Source organism: Peromyscus leucopus, chromosome 2 (genome assembly GCF_004664715.2).
Source record: "Peromyscus leucopus breed LL Stock chromosome 2, UCI_PerLeu_2.1, whole genome shotgun sequence".
Classification (NCBI taxonomy): domain Eukaryota; kingdom Metazoa; phylum Chordata; class Mammalia; order Rodentia; family Cricetidae; genus Peromyscus; species Peromyscus leucopus.
In genome coordinates, this window is record NC_051064.1 from 131,568,079 (window position 1) to 131,594,175 (window position 26,097).

Below are 26,097 nucleotides of genomic sequence, written 5' to 3' on the forward strand. Positions count from 1 at the left end.
TTTTTTTTTTTGCTCTGCTGTGAGCCCAGGACTCCTTGTCACTCAGAGCCTTGGAACAGGGGACCCTGCGCCATGGCCTCCCGTGCAGCGCCCGTCCGGCAGACATGCTGCTGCTTCCATGTCCGAGTGGCCACCACCGCCCTGGCCATCTACCACATCGTGAGTACCGCGGTGGCTGGGGAGTTCCTTGTATGTATGTGCGTGTGTGAGTGCGGGCTGACCCACCGAGACCTCCCAACGGGTGGATTTCCACCCCTCACTTGTCCGTGGGACTCTGGACAAGCCCTGCGCTGCCCTGGGCCTCAGTAGCCTCCTGTCGAATAGGAGCAGAATAGCGTCCCTAAGGTTGTAGGAATGCAAAGAGAAGGGCGGGCTGGAATTGCTCCCGGACGCCAGGTCCCACGAAGGCCAGGGTGCAGTGCTTTCTGGTCCCCTATCCTGGGCCTGGGACCTGGGGTCACTCACACCTTTGGGCTTCCAGTGGGATCCAGGGGACCCTCTTCCTCTCAGCTCACAGCTCAGTCAAGCCACTGCCTTCCCCTTCAAGGACAGCTCAAGTGCTATGCTTTGGGGAACTGCCCAGTGCAGCCAGCATGACGCAGTGGCTCCTGTCACGCCAGAGCGTGACCCTGGGCAAGTCACAGCCCCCAGGGATAAGTCTCTCCCTTTGGAGTGGCCCAAGGTCGGGGGTCTCTGTTCTAGTCTGCTCGGATTGCCATCCCCGCCCCCAACCCCTGGTCACACTCAGCTCCCAGAGACCCAGGCATCTTCCTGCTTCACTGACTCAGACAGAGTCTGTGGCTAACTAACAGCTCTCCTGGCCCTGGAAGGGCTTCCTCAAAATCAACCTAAATCCGTAGGCTGCTGAGCCTGGTGACATCTGCTTCCGGCCACAGGCAGGGTGGCTGGGCAGTGGTAAGAACCTGCTCTGTCCCTAGGCTCTTGTGTATGCCTCCCTGCCCCCGGTTCCCAGCTTTGCTGTGCAACCTTGGGGACTTGTTTAACCTCTCTGAGCCTGTTCCCTTAGATGAAAAATGAAGATAAAGGTGATAAGAGCCATGTGATAGGGTGCTGTGCGGGTGAAGCTGGTATCTATAAGGCGTGAGCGATGCTGCGTAACACAGCCTTTTTATGAGTGTGCCCTGACCTGTCCATCTAGAGCAGCGGTTCTCAACCTTCCTAATGTTGTGACCCTTTAATACATATAGTCCTCACGTCATGGTGACCCCCAAACTATAAAATTATTTTTGTTGCTACGTCATAACTGTAATTTTGCTACTAGCATGCATTGTAATGTTAATATTTTTTTTTGGAGATAGGTGTTTGCCAAAGGGGTCATGACCCAGGGGTTGAGAACAACTGGTCTGGAGACTGGCATCAGGGGGCACTCAGAGGGTGCCCCACACAGCCTCAGCCAGCACAGGAGCTGGTGGCACTCTGTCTTGGCATGAAGTCTTTCAGTTTCTGAGATGGCACCGCGTTCTGAGAAGGATGTGGCAAGGGTCTTATGCCAGCTCTGCTCTGGCCAGCTGTTCGACCTTCTGGGAAAACCCAATTTGGGGCCTGCTTCCCTTTCTAAAGTGGGGACGGGGGGCTGTGGGCTGGGGGTTTCGATCTCAGATGTTGGCAGCGCGCTGAGGGGTCACTAAGCGGCTTCAGGGGAGTGGAGGGGTTCCCGGTAGCTGGGACCCCTGCTCCATCTGCTCCGGTGGCTGCGCTCCTGCCTTTCAGAGAAGCATGTTCTGTCTGATCGTCTGAATATCTCAGACTATATTAAACGTATTTTAAAAAGAAACAGAAAACAGCCGGGCGGTGGTGGCGCACGCCTTTAATCCCAGCACTCGGGAGGCAGAGCCAGGCGGATCTCTGCGAGTTTGAGGCCAGCCTGGTCTACAGAGTGAGTCCCAGGAACAGAAACAAAAAACCAAAAATACCCCAGTAGGCTGTACTGTGTGACCATTGAGGTTTCTTCTTGTTCATGCCCATCCAAGCTCCTCGGATGGGTGAATGATGATGTCCTGTTTCCATAGAGACCCGGAGACTGTGGCCCAGTGATCTGGGAAGGCTTCCTGGAAGGAGGTGGGAGGGCAGAGTTTGGCTGTAGTATGGGTGGGGAAGTGTGGATGAGAAGCTGGGGTGCAAAGCTGAGGTGTGTCTGCGGCAGGGACCCCACTGAGACTGCCAGGGAGGTTGGGGCGGAGGAAGTGACAGAGCTTTCTGTGCGGTTGGACCTTTGAGCCTTTCCTCCAGTTCTGCGTTGGGGCTCAGCAGGTCTTTGCATTGTATGCCGGTAGTCACCCCCAAGCTGCCATCCAAGTCCCTAAATGTGGGCCATGATTGTGCAGGCTGCAGAACCTCTTCTTGGTATGTGAATCGTGCAGAGCTGTGGAATGTTCTAGAGCCACAAGGGGCAGAAGAGCAGAGGAGGAGCCTGGAAGACAGATACCCATCCCAGGGAGGGACAGCTTATCTTACTGCCCCCTTGGCTAGAGACCCCTGTTTCTTCCCAGAAGGAAAGGGCTGGGGGGGCTTTCCTTTGGTGTAGTAGATAGGTGGCAGGTGTGCCTACAGGACCTCAAACATCTGGATAGAAAACGAGAAGCCACTGCCAGATGTAGCAGTCACTCATACTGGCGTCATCTGGAGCCAGCCATGGGTGACATCTCTGTACGTTGCCAGCTATTTGCGGACTTGGCCCCTGTGGGGAGGGTTAAATTGGGCCACTGATGCTTGAGATAGGCCACGCTTCGTGGAACTGTAGGGGTGCAATTACGGGAAGATCCTACCTGGCCAACATGGTTTGGGGCCCAGATGCTCCAGGCTCCCAGGCTTGCACACAGGGAAGTGAGAGTGCCCCTCCCCCTCCCGCTGGCCTCTTGAGTCCTGCCTGGGTGGGGGGGAGGCTAAGTTGGTGGCAGGAAGCAAGGAGAGAGGGAGGAGGGGGATCTCAGCAGACCTTTTGGTGGAGAAATCCCTGGGCTCTCCTCTGCTGTATTCCTGGGGTCTATTCCTGATACTGGTGTCGGGGAGCTGGGGGTGGGGGGTGGGGAGGTTGGTGGCCGAGAAAGGGACGAGCTAAAACATGGAGCGAGTGGGCTGATGCAATGACTGGGCGGCCATTGGCGTGTGGACTGCATTTGCTTTATTTTATTTTACTTCTTTGAGACAAGGTCTTGCTATGAAGCCAAGCTGGCCCAGAACTCCCTCTCCTGCTTCAGCCTCCCCAGAGCTGTGTTGACAGACGGGTTCCACCACACCCTGTTCATGAGTTATTTCTCCCCCTTTCTCTCCTGTTTCTTTTCTTGTGACACCAGGAAGGGATGGGAACCAGCGCCTCCTCCACCGGCAGGGATCCATCCCCAGCCCCTCTTTTTATTTTGACTCGGTGTCTTGCACGTTGCTCAGGCTGACCGGGAACTTGCGTTCTTCCTCTCTCAGCCCTCAGAACATCTGGACTGCATGCAGGCGTTGTGCCACTGGGCCCAGCACATAGAATCCTTTTTAAAGCAAGCATTTCGTTTTTAAGACAGTTTCTGACTTGGAGGAAACGGCAGATTCAGCGCTGAGAGCTCCCGAGCGTCCCTCTCCTGTCCCCATGCCGCCTGTGTCTCGTGTTATCGGGACACACCTGTGACAACTGCCCGTCAGTACCCACTCACTGTGCTTTCTCTTTCTGTCCTCATCCTTTTTCCGTTTCACAGTCCCTCTGGGACATAGCACTGTGGGTGCCGTCCTTGGTGGGTTCCTCTGGGCAGCAGCAGGCTCTCAGGGTTCCTCAAGTCTCCTGGATTTGATGACAGGGGTGGTTCTGAGGGGTTCTGTCGGGTATTTAGTGGCTGATGCCTCACCGGTGGCCTGTCACAATGAGCCCAGGCTCCTGTGCGCCGGGGGAGGACCATCGGTATGCCTACGGCACTGGGCAGAGGGGTTGCACTGCCCACCTCTCATCACCACAGACGGTGGCATCAACCCCTTGGCGGGCATCTTCTCTCCAGAGTTTTCTTTTTAGACACACAAGGGACGGGCCTTCCTCGTGGGACAGCCGTCTATTCCCACGTGCCATGCCAAATAAGTGGCCTCCTGGTGTATTGGACAGGGACTCACAGATACATATGTGTCTGGTTAACAAGCCGGGCACAGCTTTAACATGTCGCTAGAGCACTGCTTGTACACAGAAAACCACGTGGTACATCCACCGCAGTGTGCATCACATAGACAAGCAGGAAAGGGACACCGGGACTCCTTCCTCGGCCCTGGCTGGGGTAGTTGGCCCGTCTGGGAGGTCCCTTTCCTCCCTCAGTCTTCTGGGATTCATTTTGCTCTCTTGTGATCTTCCAGGTGGCTTCCTCTTCCAGGAAGCCCAGTGACTTGCCTGCCTCAGAACTCCAGGCTTCCTCCTTGAACGTCACGTTGTGGGTGGTGAGTCGATAGGTATCACTCACTGCAGACCTGACCGAGCAGGCAGGGGCCCATCTTTGCCATCTGGGCCTCAGTTTTTCCAGCTGTAAACAGGCTGATGGCCTCTGTGCCAAGGGCGATTCTTTCGAGGTCTTCAGCTTGGTGGTCCTGGGTGACACGGGATTGGCATGTGAGTGACTGTCCATGGCTGGCAATGGAAACCAAGCATAGAGGTCGTTCTCTTTTTGAAAGCATAGGTGCTCAACAGAGATCTAAAAATCAGCTCCGTTGTCTCAGTGGGGCAAAGTCTCAACCAAGGTCTGAAGGCTTGGCACCCTTTTACCTGATGCTCTCTGCTTGTGAAGGGCAAGATCCAGCCACCTCTGTGTGCCCTTCCTGAAGTGGAGAGGCCAGCAGGGCTAGGCCAGGGTCCTGGGCCCTCCTTGGCATCATTTTGGGCATCTTTCTTGAGGGTCCTCCTGTCATGAGAGGGGCATGGCTAGGGAGGCACCGGAGACCCTCTCTGCTGCGGGGAGGGTCAGCTGCGCTGAGTTAGGGTTGGTTGCTGGCAGGACATGGCTCCTCTGCCCTCACCTGGCATCAGTGACCCAAGAAGCCAGGCTTTTATTCTCAGCCTAGAGCAGTGGCGCAGAAGAAGGGACAGTTCTGAGCTCGAGTCTCCCAGGACACCCACCTGCCTTAGAAGGGTCTCAAGAAAGCAGCCAGTGATACATGGCTCCGATCCTATCCTGGGGAACCTCAGGACAGAGCCTCGGGTTCCCCCAGTTGCCTGGGGGAGTCAGTGCCCTCAGTGTGAGCAGCAGCTGTCTCCACACCTACCCTCAGTTCTTGAGAAGAGGAAATTGAGGCACAGGGAAGCCAAAAAGGGCTGCCGAGGGGACAGGCCAATTGGTTCATTAGATAAAGAACAAAAGACCTGGGTTCCTGATCCAGATGGAGGCGGAGGACACAGTGTAGCCACAGGCTCTTGCACCCAGCAGCCATATTCTTTGTTTGTTTGTTTGTTTGTTTGTTTTGAGACAGGGTTACTCTGTGTAGTCCTGGCTGTCTTGGAACCTACTTTGTAGACCAGGCTGGCCCTGAACTCACAGAGATCCGCCTGCGTCTGCCTCCCAAGTGCTGGGATTAAAGGTGTGCACTACCACCGCCCGGCTAGCCGTGTTCTTAGACATGGAGCCCACATGTCAAGACCCCATTTCATCATTTCCTGCACCGTGGGGAAAGTGGGGATCCTGACAGAGCCTGCCTCGGAGGGCCTAGGGGAGGATGTAAGAGAGGGCATGTCAGCATTCAGGGGGAGGACCTGGCCATGCAGTAGGTGCCTAATAATTGCAGCTGTCAGAACAGTCACTGCTGTTATTGGGGGTCTTGGTCCTGAAAAATGGGCACACACGTTCGGGTTACTCATTAAGACACGTTCTGTCTTAATGCAGTAACAGGTTGGTGGCGTTTTTTATTTATAGAACAAGAACAAAGAAAGTCATAAATCAACAACAGACTTTCAAATGCATTTGGTGGAAACACTTCTTAACAGCCAAACAGGGAAGTCTCTGCCATGGGCCTCAGATGCTTATCTGGGACATTTTTAGCCTTTGTGTTGGTGGAGGCTTGGGGCCTGTTAGCACATTTTGAAAGGATTTACCCAACAGTCGCAAAGACTTAGGTTAAACACTGAGATGGGAAATAAATGGCCATTTAGGGCTAAAGAGGGCCTCTATAAGCTGACTCCAGATCTGTAACATTCCAACTCTCCACCATCATCGTCGAATCTAATCGACCAGCCTTGTGCCTTCATGTGTTGTTTAGTGTTTTGAGGAGGTGGTTTTTGTTTTTTTTTTCTGGTAAGTTCAGTTAACAAGATAAATAGGAAGTGGTGATATGAGGAATTGCTTGGGGTGGATATACAGGAAGTTGAAGATGAGCGATCAGGCCATGGGCTGAGCCTGGAGAGCAGCTTCACATGGCTGCCCAAGAAGGAAGATTTAGTCAGGTAGACCCTCTCCCCATCCCCCTCCAGGACATCTCTGTCATCCTGTCCACTCCTTGACCTGGCCTTCCATTCCTGGCTCCTGTGTCTTTGGGTGGACCCCCTCCTGTCTTTTCTTCCGGTGGGCAGCCTTGCTGGGGAAGGGATCTCCAGATAGCTTGAACCAGCTGCCAGTGCTAGGGGACAGCATGTTCTGAGCCACAGTGGTAAACCGTGTCAAACGTCACCAACACCTCTCAGCTCTGCTGCTCTCTGGCCTCCTCTGTGTGTGCTCTGACTTCTCCTGGAGGGCAGTTGTCGTCAGCCAGACCCATCACCGTGTTCTCAGTCTGTCCCACACCTTCCCCAGCCACCTACCTGCTGTCATTAACGGGGTGGGGGATCTCAGTGTGTGATTGGATGACTTCCAACCCTGTTAACTAAGAGAGATGCCTCAGTTTCCTGGGTGGGGGCTCCCTTACTATCTGCTATGACTGAGCCCCTTCCCAGGGACATTCTCTTCCTCTAAGAATTCTTCTCTGAGCCCCCCATCATCCTGCACGTTATGTCTCTGTGCTCTGCCTCTTGGGCTGGTGCAAAGGTTGCCTCGGCCTGAATCATCTTTAATAAGTACTGAGGGCCGGCATGCAGCAGGTGGCAACCGATCCCTAGTGGCTTCCATTTTTATAAACCATTAACTCGGAATTTAGCCTTAGAAACCTACAGACATCTCAATCCCAAACTGTGACCAACTCTCCCCTGAGATGTCCCTCTGGTCACTGACCGGTCCTGTGACTGCCTTGACTGTGCCTCATTGCTTGGAGTTCTCCAAGGGCAGAATCTTCACGGCCTCAGACTCCTGGCGCATCACCCTTAGCCTCATTCTCCTTTGCTGCGTAGGGCCTCATAGTGGGATCCTCCCGGGTGTATTTATCTGTCTGCTTCCCTGCAAGGGAAGACCGTGCTTGTCACTTCAGGTTCGAGGCTTCTAGCTGCAGCTACGGGTAGCTTGTGTTTCTTGCTCTGTGAGGATCAGCCCATCTTTTGGGGTCACCGACTTTTGTAGTAGATAGGTATCTCATTTTCTCCTCACAATGACTCTCTGAGGTGGGAGGATTCTGCTCTTTCCTCTATATTGGGGAAACTGAGGTACAGAGATGTTGAAATGGACTGGTGAGGGCCACACAGGACACTTGTGACTATATTGGAGTTCTCTTATGTTTTCCCCTTTCCTTTTCTTTCCTTTCCTTTCCTTTCCTTTCCTTTCCTTTCCTTTCCTTTCCTTTTTTTTTTTTTTTTTTTTTTTTTTTTTTTTTCCTTTCCTTTCCTTTCCTTTCCTTTCCTTTCCTTTCCTTTCCTTTCTCCCTCCCTCCCTCCTCCCTTCCTTTCCTTTCTTAGAGACAAGGTCTCATGTAGACCAGGCTGTCCTTGAATTCTCTATGTTCCCAAGGATAACCTAGAACTCCTGATCCTCCTGCTTGCACCTCCCAGGTGCTGGGAGCACACCACCACATCCGGTGCCTCTGAGCCCTAGAGAGAGTCCAGGCAGTGGGGAGGGAGAGTTAATCATACTGGGGCAGGGGTGGGGAGGACCATCAGGCCTGGGGGAGGGGAGCCAGCTCTGGTGACTCTGGATGGCGACGAGGGAGCCAGCTGGGCTCAGTGGAGTGTGCAAGCAGGGTGAGGGTGTTGCAATGGCATCTGGAGGCTGAGGATGTGCAGAGGAGATAGTGGTTTTTTTTTGGGGGGGGGAGTGACCCTACCCGGCCACCTTGATAAGCTGTGACAGGAAGGAGGGGCGGGGAGCTTCCTCTGGGTGCTGACCCTCTGTCTCTTCTGTGTCCTTACAGATGACTTGACCTGGGTTCCTCAGGGTGGGATAAGTACCTATCATAAAGTCCTAGTGTTCTGCAGCTTCTCAAGGTCCCAGGCCAACCAGCAGGACACAGGGCAGAGCTGATCTGTCTGTGGGTCAATGACGGAAGGGTGTGGCTGGCGCCAGGGACCCACTGTTGGTGAAGGGTGAGGACAGGCCTGGGCATGACTCTCCAGTTCATCATGAAGGGTTGCTAGGAAACTTCCCCCACTTCCCTTTTCTCCTTTTGATGAGTCGTTGACAGGGTGGCTCTTGAGGTACATCGGGTGGGATTACCATCCGCTAAGGCAGAACCAGAGGCACCAGGCTTCACCAGGGGCTTAGGACACAGCTGTAAATTACGATCCTGGGAGAGGCCCGGAAAACTGTAGGTTTACAGCTGGAAAGGGAGAGTGGCCTTAAGCAGCTGTTCTTAATTGTTTTGGAAGTATTTTTTATTAATCCTCCCCCCTACCCTGTGTACAGACATTTTGTTTACATGTCTTCAGAGGTCCGAAGAGGGCACCAGGCTCCCAGAACTGGAGTTACACACGCTTGTGAGTGGCTATGTGGATGCCAGGAACTATCTTCTGGGGAGATGAAGCCATTTTCCCAGTCCCACTATTTGGGACTCTGTTATGAGGGACTTCTGTTCTTCCTATGTCCTTAGACCTCCCCCTTCTGTCCTGCCTTGTTTGAACCCAGGGTGAGAGGTCTGATGTCAGCAGCCCCGCCCACTATGATCGTGCTCATCACCATTGCATCTGAACATTGCCCAGTCATTTCCCATCCAGATCATCAATGTCAGCGGTGGCATTTTCATCACAGGCACCACGGCCGTCACACATGCCTCCCAGCATGCCCACTGGTGTTCCCTCCATCACCATCACCTATGCCAGGCTGACTCGGGGAAAATGGCGCCCCCCTCCTCATCAGCATGGCTGACACCTCCTTCTCACATCACCATGCCCGCCACTCAGCCACTGGCCTGCCCCTCACACCCCTCCCATGTGGATGTTCAGCCCTGCTCAAGCTGTATACCAGCTCTGTGCCCACGTGCCCTGTGACCCTGCAGCAACCCTGGAGGGTGTTTGTCCTCCTTTCAAAGCCCAGCGGGGTCAGTGGTTAACTCTGGGTGCAGAGCTCATAGCCGCAAAAGGTCACAGGTGTGGTGAGAGGAGGCTGGGGTGGGGACAGCAGGCTCGGTGACATCCATCTCTTTCGGAAATTATTGGGGTTCAGCCTCTTTGATTTCCTTCCCAGGGGCCCAGAAGAGACGCTCCTAATGGCGGGAGGGGGTAATCTGTGGAAGAATAACCTAAGTACACTGGGTTCTTTTGTCCATTTACCTTATTCCTCTGAGATTCAATTCTGTCTCCACAGCTTCCACTCTGTACTCAGACTTAGCTCCTCTCTGTCCCTTCTCCTGTCCTCTCCTAGTTCCAACTAAGCTCCTTTTGCCTCGTCCTCATCTTCATCTTCATTTCTCTCCGTCTTGGTCCTTCCCGTTACTCTCCTGGAACTGGTCTCTGTCCTCTCTGCACCCTGACTCCTACAATACTATGCAAAAACTTCCAAGGACCCTACAAGAGCTGCGAAAGCCAGCTTCATTTGCAACCCCAAAGGGGAGTGTGTAGCAGGAATCTTAAAAGTTCTTATTAATAAAATCAAACCCGGGGCCAGTTATTGGGGTGAAATGCTGGATGGTCAGAGAGACAGAACAAGCCACAGCTACCTCACCTCGCCGGATCCTCAGCTGGTCTTGTCTCCTCAGACTGGAGGCCTCTGAGTCCTCATCCAGAATGGGTCTCAGCTGAACTGCTGCTAGAAGCCTGAATGCTTCACCAGCCAAATGTCTAACCTGGCCAAATGCTTCTAGTTCCTGGCCCTCACGCCTTATATATCTTTCTGCCTTCTACCATCACTCCCTGGGATTAAAGGCTCGCTTTCTGGGATTAAAGGAGTGAGTCACCATGCCTGGCTCTTTCCAATGTGGCCTTGAACTCACAGAGATCCCAGATGGATTTCTCCCTCTGGAATGCTAGGATTAAAGGCATGAGTACCAGCATTTTCTAGCCTCTGTATCTAGTGGCTGTCTGTTCTCTGACCCCAGATAAATTTATTAGGGTACACAATATTTTGGGGAACACAATACCACCACAGGAGTGACTAGAGGAGGCGGGGTCAGATAAGGCCTGGAATAAGTCAGAAAGGGAATTTATGTGCTGACAATATATTCTTCTAAGTGGTTAGGTGAGTCTATCATAAATGTACACAAACTACAATCTTACAGGTGGCTAGCTAGTCTATAGATCATTAAAATACAATGGTATGTCTCCATTTTCCTGGGCAGGGCAGGGTAACTTCCTGGGAGCTAAGAAACCTGTCTCAAAGCTACTTTGCACCTAGTATGCAAAAAACCCTTTTGTTCTGAGTCAATTTCTCTGGAATGCCATTTGGACAGAGAGAGAAAGGAGGGCCTGAGCTTCATTTGCACATGAAATAAAGCTATGCATCTACACATCAAAACAGCTTGTCTCTGTAAGGGTGTTACCTTAGTTCAGCTCAGCAGGAGGTCTGAGGAGCTTATATTGTCTGTTATGGCCTAGGAGTTATGGGCACACAAGAAATTAATAGTAGGAAACAGCTGATATCTTAAAAGCTGGATAACATCAAATATTCCTTGATATTTGACTTCTCCTCCAGAAGGATTCCTTGACCCTTCAAGGTATAGCTCTATCACATACAGCTGAGTTCTTACTACATTCCTGCAGTTCATGACACATCTCCACTGTGGAGAGAGGACAGCATAGGTCCCAGGACACTGCCAGCCAGCCTCCTGCAGCCAGGTGGAGTTCAGGGTCAGTGAGAGGGAGGCTAGGCCTGGAAATCCCCCTTTCTGTCCTCTGTCCTCTCATGGCTGCCCTGAAAATGCTGATTGCTTCCCCGGAGCTTGATGCTCACTGAGGCGTGTGGTGGCTGAACAGAGTGGTGCAGCTGGAGCTTTGTGAGTGGAAGGTCACTGATAGGGGACCTTGCTCTGTGTGTTAGTTATTTGGCGGTGCTCTTACCCTGCGAGGGAATGTCACGAGACACGACAGAATCCACTAACAAGAGTTTTATTAAAGATAAGAGAGACAGACAGGTGGGCTCAGGCCTGTGAAGGACACGTACATAAAGAAGGAAGCCGGGACTATGGCGCCGGCTTATAAAGGCTGGGTCGCGCATGCGTACACAGGTTCATGTGGCTATTCCACGCACGCGTGTAGATCACATGGTTGCATTGAGCGCTTTTACGCACCCATGCAAAGCCACGGGGTCCTGGTCACGCCAGACGTTTTGACCTAGAAATGGCTATTTTGACCCGGAACTGGCTAGGCAGAAGTGTCTAGGTCCGCCAGACATGCCCAACCGTGGGGGTGCATTGTGAATCTATCACGGTGGCCCTCCCATATTCCTCAGGTGGCCACGGAAGAGAGCCTTCCCACGGTGAAAACTAGGCATGGGTGGGGCCGGGGAGAGGCCAGCGTCACAGGTGACACAGATGGTAAGGAGTCTGTGGGACACCAGATTCGGTAGCCAGGGGCCCTGGAGAGTTCCCGGGGAGGAGGGAGGAGGCAGTGAACAGGTCCACCAGCCCTGAGAAGAGTCCTGGGTTGGGAGCAGAGGTGCAAGGCTTCATCCCATGGAGCCTGCAGAACAGAACACCCCTCTCCTCCCAGACCTCATTGCCTGGGCTGTAAAACAGGCTCATTATGTTTACCCGGCGATGGGCAATTGTAGGCCAAACTTGTGTTCAGGTCTGAGCACACAGTGGGGCCAGTAATGTAAGGCGTCACCATCCCTCTCTTGGGGAGCGCAGGATGGTGGCTCTGAGGGTGCCTCCTTCCTGCTGAACCGACTCCTCGCTTGCCTCGCTGTGTGACCTTGGACTGGTATCTGCCCTCTCTGAGTCCCAGACTCTCAAATGGCAAGTGAGGACAACCCCCCCCTCCCCCTCAGCAACATAGTGAATGGAACTCCAAGGCGACAGAGAGCTCAGCAGAAAGTTTTTATTTTTATTTATTTATTTATTTGGCAGTGGGGAAACACTCTGGGCCTAATAAACACCCCTGCTGCTGATGTCAGGGAGGGCCCCTGGCCAACCTTTTTGAGGATTCCATAAGGCAGGGAGCAGGGCAAGCCTCAGCAGGGCCAGGAGGCCAAAGACACAGGGAGCCAAGGGGTGAAGACCAGCTGGTATACGTTTCTGGAGAACAGGTTGCGGGGAGGCCTTGGGCAAGCCCCACAGCCTCTGAGCCTCGTCTGTGGAAGGGGCAGCGTATGAAAACTGACCCTGTCATGGCCCTTTCTGGCCACTTCCCGGGTCCCTGGCTGCTCCCAAGGGTTGTTGCTGGGACGTGAGTGACAGTGTCCCTCAGAGTACAGGCACAGACGGAGGAGTCCGTGGGAGTAAGGATTATGAGAATCCATGTTCTCTGAAGTGGGGTAACATTTAAGGTGGTCCGCAGGGCTCCTAGATGCAGTGTTAGGGTACTTCTTTATTCATTGTGAGTCAGGGGCTCACTGGAATGACTATATAACTTAGTGTGGATGACCCTGACCCTCCTGCCTCCACCTCTCAGGAGGTGGGATCACAAAGCGCTGTACCACGCAGGATTTGTGGGGTGTCGGAGGTCAATCCAGAGTGTCCTGTATGCTGGACAAGCACTATCCGCTGTGCCCCAGCCCCAACGAGAGGGTTTCTGAGGTTTGTACTGCCTCCTGTATTAATCTCTGGAAGGTCTTGGCGTACATTTACAAGTTACAAGTACCCTAGCACAGAGCGTAGGAACACAGACATATTCCAAAGGTTTCCCGGATGTTGGTATGTGGCCATGGTGACTACTTCCTCTGGGGTCTGGGCCAGCAGACCTGGCTCAGGGTGTTTGGAGGTGGCCGGGTGTTGGGACAGCATTGAAGACTTGGATGTTTATCTCTACCCTGCTCTTGCCTTGCTGTGTGACCTCAGGCAAGCCTCCTAGTCTCTCTGGACTTAGGAAATGAACAGAGAGACCTTATAATACGAGTGGACCCAGGGCTCGTCTGGCAACGGGAAGTTGGGATCGTCTCATTTTGAGTTACCTGGCAAAGTTTGTGGGCTCAGGTCTGGGGGGAAGCTGCAGCCTTTTCTCAACACCCCCCACCCCTGTTGACCCTGCAGCCTCTCAGGGCAGCTGGCAGCCTTTTGGATGAACAGAGCCTTTGGATCCCTCCACGTCAGGCAGAGGAGCAGGTAGAAGGAGGCTGTCAGTGAAGTTGCCCAGCCCAAGGCAGGCTCTGGCCTCTGCCCCTGCCAGGTCCTCCCTAGGGCTTTTCTAATGCCATACAGTCTGTGCCTCCTGCATCCTGTGATTGCCTTTTTACAGATGGGCAAGTTCAGAGAGGTAAAGTGACTTTCTCAAGGACACATAGCAATCTGGGCCCAAATCCTGGAGTCATCTCTCCATCTATTTCCTGTGCTGTCCTTTCTGAGTTCCAGAACTGGAGGTTCAGAATGACAGACTGAGACTCGTATCTATGCTAAAGTCCAACCCTATCGGGGACTATGGGCGTCCAGCCCCTCGATAGTCCCCTCCCAGGGTCCAGGAAGAATCTACAACCAGCTGATAATTAATCTTTGATGAAAAGAAATGAATCTATGTACACAAAACTCCTTAGTCCATACACTTTATTATTCTGTGTTGGTTCTCTCTCTACAAGCTTATACTTTGCTCTCATTTTTAGCTTTCTTGCCTGATTTCTCTCTACATTTATCTGTTGTCCCCTCCAGGTTCTATCTTAATTCCTTCATCTAGTTCTGTCCCTTCTAGGTTCTCATCCATCTAGTTCTTTCACATATCATCTCCTCTCCCATCTCCTTCTCTCTCCTCATCTTATTCTTCCCCATCCGGCTCTTCCTCATCTTCCATCTCATTCCTCTAGTCCTCTCTTCCAGCCCTTCAGTCTAGTTCTTCCCCGTCTCAGTTTGTTCCTCTCAAGTTCTTGCCCATCTAGTTCTTCCATTCTCTTTTCTTTTCTCTGTCCCTCATGCCCTGGGAGTCCTGGTATATATACACTTACAAGCAGTATTCCCTTGGCAGTGCAAAGCCAGGCTTCCAGGGTCAAATGGAGGGGTGATAAAAATCACATAGAGGGGCACTAACGGTTAATTATCGTTTGCAACCCAAAAGGGAAGTGACTAGTGGGGAAATGAATTAACTAAAGGCTAAATTCGGGTAATATCTAAGAAGAGGGATCTTATGTGCTCCACTATAACCTTAAATGTGATTGGTAGAAAATGTTAAAAATCTGTAAGTTGCTAGGTCAATGGGAGAAAATAAAACTGTCTTCTTTTTTCCTGTGGCTCCTATCTGTCCAAGCTATCTGCCGTTTTTTCTGCAGGGTGGGGGAAGGTGTGCTTGGTCACTAGGCAACCTGTGTACAGCTAGATGCCTCTGGTGATAGTTAAAGGGAGATCTGGAACTAGAGGTAAGGTTTGGGAAAGGAGGAAGTTAAGCTGAATTGGCACATCCGCCAGGTCTTCTCAAACAGGTAGCCCGGATGCTTAAGTCTGTTCTTAGTACAGAGGTATCTCTGATAAGGTACTTTCCTCCATCTGAGGATAGACCTGGCCAGATGCTGTCAATGACAATAATTACAGGGAGGCTTGAACTGGGGTTCTGGCTGTGAATAGCTGTCAGCGCAGGTTACCTAAATATTCCTTTAGTAGAGGGGAAATGGTGCCCAATAAATGATGGAAAAGCTGCAACAGCACACAAGAAACTCACAGCAGGAAACGGCTGATAATCAAAAGCCAATATCACAAGGCTCCTTGAGCCTCAGCCTGACCTCTGGAAGGCCCTTGGCTTCTTCCAGGTATTAGCTTTGTCATAATCAGCTAAAATCCTACTTTGTGTATTTTTGTGGTTTGTAGAACAACCTCCACCCCTGCCTCCAAACCAAACAACCCCCCCGCCCTCCCACCCCCTGGAGTTAGCAAGGGAAAACAGATGGAGGGTGTCTGTCTGCCTGTCTGCTCAGTGTGACCTGCCACTTAGGAAGCCAACGGGAACCTAGGCTGTCTTGATAGAGATAGGGCACCACACAAGGGAAGGAGGAGTCCTGATCTCAGTGTGGGGGGATTGTTCCTGGAGAACAACTAACCGAGTGTGTTGTAGTAGGTAAGGGGCACAGAACTCCTGGAGAGACACAGACACGCGGAAGGGTGTGAGGACCCTGTGGTTGCTTGGTGTAGGGCTCTCTTCTGCTAGATGGCTGCTGTGTAGACAAAATGTGAACCCTGGCAATCCTTTCACAGTGCAGCTTTGGCAACTGGGACACCCACTACTTAGGCCTGTCAGAATCACCCCTTGTCTCGGTCCCACATGGTCAGGATCCCCAAGGGACAGGCTCCATCCATCCATCCATCCATCCATCCATCTATCCATCATCCATCCATCCATCCATCCATCCATCATCCATCCATCATCCATCCATCATCCATCCATCCATCCATCCATCCATCCATCCATCCATCCATCCATCCTCTAAAGGCAACAGCCACATCAGCAAACAAACAGGAGACCCGGGCCTCCTCGCTGGAGCTGGCAGCCTGGGCTGTACCTGCTCCTTGCTGTGCAGACTGAGCTTTCTCACCTGCAGTCAGTGGTCCTGTCTGGCTCCCCACAGCTCTAAGAGGCAGGTGGTATCAGCTCCTTTGTAGCTGGGAAAGCGGGGACCCTGGAGTTGTGGTGACTTGCAACCGCTTACCCAGGGCCTGGCGCTCCACAGTGTGTCTTAGGCCTCTGCTGTTGGCCCTTGGACTTGAACGAAGCTCCATGATGCTTGGGTGTGATGGCCAAAGTCCCATGTCAGTCAGAGCCTGTTCTGGAAAGGGGGTGCAGGGAAGGGGTGCAGTTGAGGTACTTGATCTTCAGCCCATGAGAGGAAGCAGGGTGTCCCCTCTGAGTCTGCCCTGTACCTCCTCACAGGGGTACCTAAGGTATGAACCCTACTTACAGATGAGGAAATGGAGGCACCGAGAAGTTAGGTCACCTGTCCACGGTCACACAGCAAGGAAGAGGAAGGGCCGGGACGAGGCACTGGAACTCCATATATTTACCCAGGATGCTCACAGACTAGGCAAGCTGTCACCCCAGCCCCTTGACAGCAGCTGCTTGGAGGGCGGCCCTGGCTGACTGGGGTTCTGCTCTCTCCCAGGTCATGAGTGTCTTGCTGTTCATTGAACATGTGGTGGAGGTGGCCCGCGGGAAGGTCTCCTGCAGGTTTTCCAAGATGCCATACCTCAGGATCGGTATGTCTGGGGACTGCGGCGGTTGGGAGGGGGCCTGTGGACAGTGCTCATGGGCTGGGCTCTGTAGTCCTGCCATCTTCGCTGGACTCCTGTTCACCCCTGACTCTTGAGGAGCCTGGAGTATTTCATCTGCAAATGAGGCTCTCCCCTGTTTATGCTAAGGGCTCTCTCAGGCTCTGAGGCTCAGACCATATTGGCCACTGCGCATGTGTCCTGCCCACCAGTCTCTCTCTCTGCCATTCATAGCCCTCATCTGGGTAAGGAGAACCAGCCTCCTACCCTGGTCTGGTCCCGGGCTTCACTGCTCACACTCATGGCCCCACACTAGCAGTTCCCGGGTTCTGGTCCCCAGAACCCATCCAGACTTTGCCTCAGCCTCTGCCCTGCTTTGCAGCCGACCTGCTCTCCAGCTTCCTGCTCATTGGAGTGCTCTTCGCCATCAGCATCAGCCTGCTGTTCGGAGTGGTCAAGGTAAGGCCTGCTGTCCTGAGTACCCCAAGATATTCCCATGTTCTTGTGGGGGAGATGCTGCTCCCCATGGGACTCCATAATCTGTCAACTCCAGTCCCTTTCAGGATGTGACCTGACTGGGCTATCAGGGGGGCTTCGGGGTGGCGGGGTACTCACAGGGGACCTGCATTCTGGAGAGTATGAGTAGGGTTGGGAGCTTTGAGATGAAAGAGGAAAGGGATAACAGTGTGGGTTATAGGGAGACTGAAACTGAGCTTGTCTTTAGGGACAAGAGTCCACCCTCCCCTGCCCCCGCCCTGCTCCCACGCAGAGGGACACTTGCTCATGAAATCCTGGGAATGTGTGTTGCACTAGGGAAGGCAGACAGACCCAGAGAGAGAGTTGGGGTGACATGGAGGAACCTGACAGCGATTGAGTCAGGGTGTGGCTTCACTTTCTGCAAAAGAGGAGACATCTGGGGCTGGAGAGATGGCTCAGCAGTTAAGAGCACTGGCTGCTCTTCCAGAGGACCTGGGTTCAATTCTCAGCACCCACATGGCAGCTTACAACTGTCTGTAACTCCAGTGCCAGGGGACCTGACACCTTCACACCAATGCACATAAAATAAATGTAAATAAATAATTAAAAAAAAAAAAGAGGAGCCACCTGGAGAGAGTCCCACTTGTAGATGGTGGGGATGCTGGTTAGGCAGAGGTGGTGGCCTAATACTGGGCTGGAGTGTCTCACTCCCTGGCCACTCCTGCTGTGTCTGAGAACCTCATCTCCCAGGAGTGTCCTCACAGTGCCTACAGGGGACGGTGCAGAAACTCACACTGCCCAGCTAAAAACGCAGAGCAGCGGTCCCTGAAGACTCAAACAGGGTTCCTCTGTCACCTCTGTGTGGCTTAGACAACCACGAGGCCCCCAGGATACCACCTTTTCTGTTACAACGGGGCATATATACATGGGTGCTGGGTCCCCACCAGTGGAGAGAGATACTGACCTCTTGGGGCCTCTTTCCATGGCCTGTCACATGTGGCCTTGACCACCCGGAGGAAGATGGCTACTACAAAGGACAGGCTCCTCCCCCTGCAGGCTCCTCCCCTGCAGGCTCCTCCCCATGCAGGCTCCTCCCCCTCGCAGGCTCCTCCCCCTGGGCCTTTGCCTGCTGATGCCTCTGCATCCCGCCTCGTGCTGCGTTCGTTCATCTAACAAATTCTGGATCTAGCCGCTATCTCCTTCCAGGATGTCCTGTCCGGTTCCCTTCTCTGTGGACCGGACCCCTTGTGGGTCCTTGAGGAAGAAATGATGAGTCAGGTTCCGCTCTCGGAGTCTGTCATCAGCTTCCATTGCTGGGGTGAAAATACCCGAGAGAAGCATGTAGAAGGAGGGTTCATTTCGGCTCGTGTTCCCAGCCCACGGTTTTCTGGCTCTCTCTCTCTCTGGGTGTGAGATGAGGCAGAACATCACAGTGAGGAGGAAGGGCCCGTATGGCTGGCAAAGCTGCTCACTTCGTGGTGGCCAGGAAGGAGGGAGGGGAGAAGAGGGGTCATGGGTGAGTCTAGAGCACACCCCAGTGACCTTCAACCTCTAATCAGGCCACACCCTCTAGTTCCCACCATTTCCCCGTGCCATCATCTCATGACCCCTTTGCTGGGCTCAGTTGGTAGAGGGCTTGCCCAGCATGCACAAGGTCCTGGGTTCAGTCCTCAGCACTGCACAGACAGGGCACGATGGTACATACCTGCACGATGGTGCATACCTGCAGTCTGAGCACTCTGGAGGTGGAGGCAGGAGACTTAGGAGTTCAAGGTCATCCCTGGATACAAAGGGAGTTTGAGGCCAGCCTAGAATGTATGAGATCATGTCTTAAAAAAAAAAAAAAACCAAAGACAGACAAACAAAAACCTGTAACAGAGCCCCTGTACATGGAACTGGTTCCCTGGTGTTCTCTGAGAGTGTGGCTCACAGGAAGGTGTGTGGACAAGGCCTCGTCACAGATCTGGTAGCATCAGTGATAGCCAGGGACCGAACAGGAGGCATGGGGACAGGGGCGGCACAGCAGAGTGTTGGCATGTCAGGGGCACCTGACGGGATGGACCTGCCTTCTAGAACCGGGAGAAGTACCTGATCCCCTTCCTGTCCCTTCAAATCATGGACTTCCTGCTGTGCCTGCTCACACTGCTGGGTTCCTACATCGAGTTGCCAGCCTACCTGAAGCTCGCCACCCGGCCCCGGCCCGTGAGTACCTGTGGGCATGACCTCCCCTGGGCAGGCTGGCCAAGGCAGGGCCCCTTTCCTGCCTGATATCCTTTAACAAGGCCCCTAATCGTGCACACCATTCCCAGGCTCCTTCCTTTGCGGGCTGTACCTCGTGCCTTAGGACCAAACGAGGGTGCCGTGGGGTTGGAACCTGGTGTGTAGTGCTACCACAGGGCAACAGCCCCAGCCTCAGACGAGAGTAATACGTCTCCAGGCCTTAGAGCCTGGTGAGATGGCTGTTTACACTGGTCATGTGTGGGGTTACCCCGGAGAAAAGGGGGTGGTGCCCTTTCAGGATTCAGCCTTAGTCAAATTCCTCTTTTGGAATCAAACGAGATGGGTGGATGGTTAAGACCAAGGAACGAAGGAATGGAGGAAAACTGTGATGGCCCTAGCCGGCCACAATACACACAGCTCTGTCGTTCTTGCCTTTCACAACCCCCCCAGCTCCGGTCCCTGAAGGGCTGGGCTGCTGGGAGGTGGGAGGGCGGAGGAGTCAGAAAACCCCTGTTGTGATCCCAGCTCTGCCCACACCCTGATGTGAGCATCGCACATCTCTTTCTCTAAGCACAGTTGACGAGGGGATGGCTGGTGGGTAGTCCCCCAAGGGAGGGCCACTCTGTGCCCTGCTCCTGGGGCCTCATGCTTCCTCTTGGTCCTCCTCAGGGTCCCTCGAAGGTCCCCTTGATGACCCTGCAGCTGCTCGACTTCTGCCTGAGCATTCTGACCCTGTGCAGCACCTACATGGAAGTACCCACCTACCTTAACTTCAAGTCCATGAACCACATGGTGAGTCTCGGTGGAAGACCAGGCCACATCCTGGCTGTGCAGCCTGGGGCAAGGTGCCCCCGCCCCCCGCGACTCCCGGGAGGGGTCATGGTCAGAGACTGAGTTTCCTGGGGGGAAGACTCAGGTGTGAATGACATATTGGGGAAGCAACTGTCAGACAGAAACTTCCAGAGTGAAAAGAGGCCTGGCCACAGTGAGTCATATAGCCTCCTGCCTTGGCAGCTGCATTATAGGAATGACAAGTGTCCACTGCTGTCTAACTCACTGTCCCTAAGCATGGTGGCCTAAAATAACACGTGTCATGTCACGGTTCTGAGGACCAGGAACTTTGCGGTGGCTGGCTAGGTGGTTCAGTTGGTGGCAGCTAGCATGGTCCTGGGCTGGAGTCAAGGGATCTGCTCTCCAGGGGTTCTTGCATCAGCACTGATGCCTTACAGGTTCCTCATAGTGCAGACCTTAAGTAGGGCAGCCTGAGTGTCCTCAGGGCATGGCTTCTGGCTTTCCTCAGTGGAGGGACTGAGAAGGAGAAAGCAAGGCATCAATAGGGATCTTTTCGTTCTGGCATCAGGCTGGTTACTCCTGAAAGCTCACGTCTGCTCCCAACTGAGTCTAGCCCCACTCCAAGGAAGAGGCCAGTGTTCCTTAATTCAGAAGAAGGAATATCAAAGAACATGTGGGGGTGCCAGGTGTAGCGGTGTTTGCCTGTAATCCCAGCACTTGGGAGGCTGAGGCAGGAGGATTGCTGTGAGTCTGAGGCCAGCCTGGGCTACACAGCAAGACTGTTTCAATAAACAAGACAGGGAGACAGGATGTGTGGGCATATCTGCTCCTTCCCCGAGGTGGTGCCTCTCATACCTGGTGTCAAGCAAGTTGGTCCCAGCTGGAGCTACCCTGGTGGTGGTGGGTGTGGCACCTGCCAGGTGTCAGAGGACTAGGTGGCTCCTAGCAGCTAAAGCCATCTGATGAGGCTATGAGGTGGTTCCCAGCCTGGGAAGCGCCAGCTACACTCATTTCCCCTGGGGCTCCTGAGTTGGGAGCTGCCAAGGTGGAGAGTGTGTGTGTGTGTGTGTGTGTGTGTGTGTGTGTGTGTGTATGTACCTGTGATCCTGACTAGTTGGGGGGACTACAGTCCTGAGGGCTGAGGTCTTGATGAGGCTCTATATCATTGCAGAATTATCTCCCGAGCCAGGAGGGCATGCCCCACAGCCAGTTTGTCAACATGATGATCATCTTCTCAGTGGCCTTTGTCACTGTGCTCATCCTGAAGGTGAGTGCCCCCCCACCCCCATTCTGTGGTTAAGGCTGTGCAGTGCCTCAGGTTTCCCCATAATGGACTGTGAGGAAGCAGGATGAGGGGCATATGGTCCCCTCCTCCTTCTCCCTAGCCCTCCTGCCTCAGCTCCTCTGTCTTGGCTTGGAATCCTTGGGGACATTCTGCTTAGAGGCTGTGGGTCTGTGAAGCCACGTGTACCTGGGCCTAACATGTAGCTCTTCATGACACTGGCCCAATGTGCTGTCCTAGGTTAGACCTCAGCCCTATGGGCTGAGGCTACACACATTGTCCTGTGCTCTTAAAAAAACAACAGCGTGCGGCATGTACGAACGCTTTAATCCAGCACTCGGAGCAGAGCCAGCGATCTCTGTGAGTTCGAGCCAGCCTGACTACAATGATCCAGAAAGCCAAAGCTACACAGAGAAACCCTGTCTCGAAAAACCAAAACCAAACCAAAACAAAACAACAAAAAAAAACAACAGCGTATCAGAGACTTTTGTTTTATTTTTGAGACAGGGTCCAGGCTGGCCTCAAACTTACTTACCATGTAGCCCAGGCTGACTTTGAACTCCTAATCCTCCTGCCTCCACTTTCCAAGTGCTGGGATCACTGGCGTGTGCCCTCATTCTTAGCTCAGAGTCAGTCTTGAAGAGGATTTCCCCATCACTGAGCTGTTTCAAGATGGGTGGAGCACTTGGGATAGTGAGTTCTCCATCACTGAAATGGCTGAGTAGGGTGTGCCTGGCTGTGTCCAGGCAGGCTGCAGGGCAGTTCAGAAGCCTGGAAATCCTTGCTGCAGAGTGGTGGTGGGCATCAGGATGGGCAGTCTCTGGGGCATGCCAAGCTGGCATGTGAGAAAGTCCAAAGCCAGAATGGGAGGGGAGTCTGAGCAGCTCTTTGGGTGCTGTCTTCTGGGGTGAGCGAGTGGTAGCTCCCTGGGACCACTGAACATCTATCCAGAGCCTCCCAGGCAAGAGCAGGAGGCTGGGCAGAGCACAGTCTAAACAGGCTCTTTTCCAGGTCTACATGTTCAAGTGTGTGTTGAGATGCTACAGATTCATAAAGTACATGAATTCGGCCGCAGAGAACAGCAGCTCCAAGATGTTCCTCAAGGTGAGCCTGGTGGAGGGTCGGATATCAGGGTTACCACTCTCTTGCTGTGCCACTTGGAGCCAGTTCCTTTCCCTCTCTGGGCCTCAGTACTTGTAAGAAGATTGTTGGACCAGAACAAATGAAAACAGCATCAGTCTGATGGTCTAAGATCCCATCCATCCACCCACCTACCTACCAATCCATCATCCAGCCATCTACCTACCTACCAGTTCACCATCCAGCCATCTACCCACCTATCCACCCACTCATCCATCTATTAATTTATCCATCCATAATCCACCCATCCAACCATTATACATCATATTTACCCATACATTCACACAACCATTGTCTATTCATCTATCCATCATCTATCCATTCATCTACCCACCTACCAATCCATCATCCAGCCATCCAACCATTATACATCATATGTTTATCCATCCATCAATCCATCCATCCATCCATCTATCCATCCATTGTCTAACCATCTATCCATCATCCATTCATCCACCTACCTGCCTAACCATTCATCATTCATCTACCCACTTACCCATCCATTCATCATCCATCCATCTACCTACCTACCCATCCATCATCCAGCCATCAATCTACTTATCCACTCACCCATCCATTCATCATCCAGACATCTACCCATCTATCCACCCACCCATCCATCTATTCATTCATCCATCTATCCATCTTCTCATCCATCCACCCACCTACTCATCCATCACCCATCATCCAACCATTATACATCCATACATTTACTCATTTTACAATTTATCCATCCATCCATCCATCCATCCATCCTCCATCCATCCATCCATCCATCCATCCATCCATCCATTCTTCTACCTACATACACACTTATCCATCTACCCACCTATCAAACTATCATCCATTCCATGTATCTACTCATCCATTCAACCACCCATATAACCATCAATCATTCATCCACCCACCATGCACTCATCCATCTACCCATCCACACATTCACTCACCACTCACCATCCACCCAACCAACCAGTCTCCATTTTTTATCCATCATCTATCCACGTACTTCCTTCCATCCTTCCTCTTTCCTTTACTGCCTCTTGTTCCTTTGGTCTTGTACCCAATCCTAGAGGGTAGAGGACATTGAGATGCTACCTCTGTCTTAGGGCTGTGCACAGCCTAGAGTGATCCCAGTTGCTAAGTTGTGTTTACACTTTGGTATGAAATACAAGGACCTTGAACATTGAGCTGGCACACCAGTGCCTTAGAGAATGCTTCCTGGAGGAGGTGACCTCTGGTAGGGTGAGAGGAAAGAGAATGCCTGGAGGCAGCTGACTGTGAAGTGAGGGAAAATTGCAGGTGCGCTGTGTTGGGAGCTCACTTTCTGTGAACAGTGGAAACTGCTTTAGTTAATACATTTTTGGTTGCAGAGACAAACTCCTGTTGATTTAAATCCCCAAAGGGATTTAGTAGCCTGTAGCACTTAAAAGTCCAGTAGAGGTGTAGCTGAGTCCTGATCTTGGGGTTTGATCCCTATCTTTTGACTCTCTTCTCCTCCGTCTTGGCTCCGATTTCAGGCAGACCTTCCCGATAGTAGCAAAATAGCTGCCAGACCCCTACACTGACATCCTACCCCTTTAGTCACCCCAGCAGCAAGAGCAGTATATCTGACTGGACCAGCTTGGGTCACTTGCCTTTCCCGAGTCAGAGGACTAGAGCCAGGGGCATAGTATCGACTTGGAGTGACTCATCCCAGGTGACATGTCTACCTCCTGGATGGGAGCTCGCTCTTTTGAGAGCATTTGGATGGAGAATGTTCATCAAACCCCTGGGGTATGGAGGCCAAACGGGCCGAGGCAGGTGCATCCCCTGTGGGCATAGGAAGCATACCCAGGTCTCACAGGCATGCAAGCCTCTGTCATCATCAATTTGATGGATGTGTGTGTCAGCGGGAGAGGGTCCCTGCACCCCTGGTTAGACTTGACGGTGCTCAGCTGTCTCCTCTGTCTCTCCCAGGTGCCTCTGCCGTCCTATGAGGAAGCCTTGTCTCTACCCACTAAGAGTCCAGAGGGGGACCCGGCACCACCGCCATACTCAGAAGTGTGACCCCACCAGGCCTCAGCCCTTGGGCTGGGAGAGGTGGAGCTTCCTTCTCCTGCTTCTTCACTTTGGTGGCTGCTGTGACCTACTACAGGACAATCTGCTTGTGCACCCCTCTTACTGACCTCTCCTCCTGGGGACCCCTCACTCACGACAGAGTCACCCCTGGGCTAAATGACCCTTTGAGTCTCAGTACACTCAGCCTAGCAGCTCATCTTGTCCCCATCAACAATGACTCTTGTTCAGAGCATAGTCATGGCAAATTTGGTAGGGTGAGTTTGGTTAACAGCTACCAGCTTGATCTTTTTAAGCCAGGCAGTCAACACTGCAGCGGCAGCAGGAAAAGAATTTGAGCAGGCAACAGTTCCAGGTATCCATTTACAGGCAGCTCTCAGGTTACAGGGAACTTCATGATCGTGGTGCCCGTTTGCCAACCCCATACCCCCAAAGTATGCATATAAAACAATTCCTTCAAACAGGTTGTTTAAACAGATAGCAATTCAGCCAACTGTTGTCACTGGGATTTATGATAAAATCCAATAAAAAACTGGATTCAAACAGAAGGAAAAGACAAAGAAATGGAGTTCCTCCCACATTCCCTTCAGTGCACCCCGTGGGCGGGCACCCAGCCTCTGCTTGAGTTCCCCTAGCAGCTGGAGGCTGGGGAATCCAACAAACAATCCAGCAGCTGCCCTGTCCGTTCTGCTGGGCGTGGGAAATAACGGTTGCTTCTGTTCTAAACAGTCCCTTCCCATGAGCCACCGCTCTGATGGCAAGCTGTCCTCACCATCAGTCAACTGCTGGCTCTGTCCCCCATGGCCACACAGTGGTGAGGTCCCTGCAAGGGTCACCTTAGCCACAGGCAGGGTTAGAATCTGGTTCTCATACCATCCCAGCAGCTAGATTGATCCAGCCTGTTTTGACCGAGGCTCTGCTCAGGCGATGGCAGGCTTGGAGTCAGCTGCTCTGTGGGTAGCAGTCTATCAAGCCTGGCCAGTTGGGGCAGGCTAGCCCATGGTGGGTGAAAAGCCAGCTCAGAGGCTTGTGTTCCATGATGGCAGCCGGGAGGGTAGGTCCATGCCCCTCTGCTGGCTTCCCGTCGTCGCTAGGGGTTGTGCTGAAGATTAATCCTATTGTTAGGGATCCACACCCTGTCTGTGGTGCTGCAGGCTCAGAGAGGGCTGAGAGGTTCCCACTGCACCTGTGTTATTGCTTGTGTGTGACTTGGAATAGGGGCCAATAAAGCAGCTGCAAGCTTTGCCCTGGCTCCTGTGGTTCTTGACAGATGGTGTAGGAACAGAGGACCTCTGGACTCCAGCCTCCATTATTACCCCAGCACATGCGTACCCAGCACTTCTGCCCATCCCCTGGGCCCTGCCCAGCTTGTCAGTATCGCTCCCTGCCCGAAGCTGTTTCTGACCACAGGTCACTGTGTGAACATCCTCACATCTCCCTGGTCCAGGGGAAACTCTGTTCACAAGGAGAGAGATGGCCTCCAGCCAGGGCCCGCTCTGGAGGCTGGGAACTCACAGGCTAGGGCTGGGAGATGGATCCATAAA

The 26,097-nt window shown here is 52.9% G+C and overlaps 1 protein-coding gene across 1 annotated transcript; it reads left to right on the forward strand.

Moving 5' to 3' along the window:
- Positions 1–25,797, forward strand: Laptm5 (lysosomal protein transmembrane 5). Its single transcript, XM_028887657.2, has 8 exons — positions 1–159; positions 16,482–16,575; positions 16,970–17,046; positions 19,138–19,266; positions 19,954–20,076; positions 21,248–21,343; positions 22,370–22,462; positions 24,455–25,797. Exons 1-8 carry the CDS (start codon positions 73–75, stop codon positions 24,542–24,544), a joined length of 789 nt encoding a protein of 262 aa, XP_028743490.1. The 5' UTR covers positions 1–72; the 3' UTR covers positions 24,545–25,797.
- Positions 25,798–26,097: the final 300 nt, after the last annotated feature.

Bases quoted from the DNA above. Each gene is read 5' to 3' on its own strand.
- Laptm5 (XM_028887657.2), top strand. From the start codon at position 73: ATGGCCTCCCGTGCAGCGCCCGTCCGGCAGACATGCTGCTGCTTCCAT. The intron at 160-16,481 runs GTGAGTACCGCG...GCTCTCTCCCAG, and splicing joins CCCTGGCCATCTACCACATC to GTCATGAGTGTCTTGCTGTT. The intron at 20,077-21,247 runs GTGAGTCTCGGT...ATATCATTGCAG, and splicing joins TCAAGTCCATGAACCACATG to AATTATCTCCCGAGCCAGGA.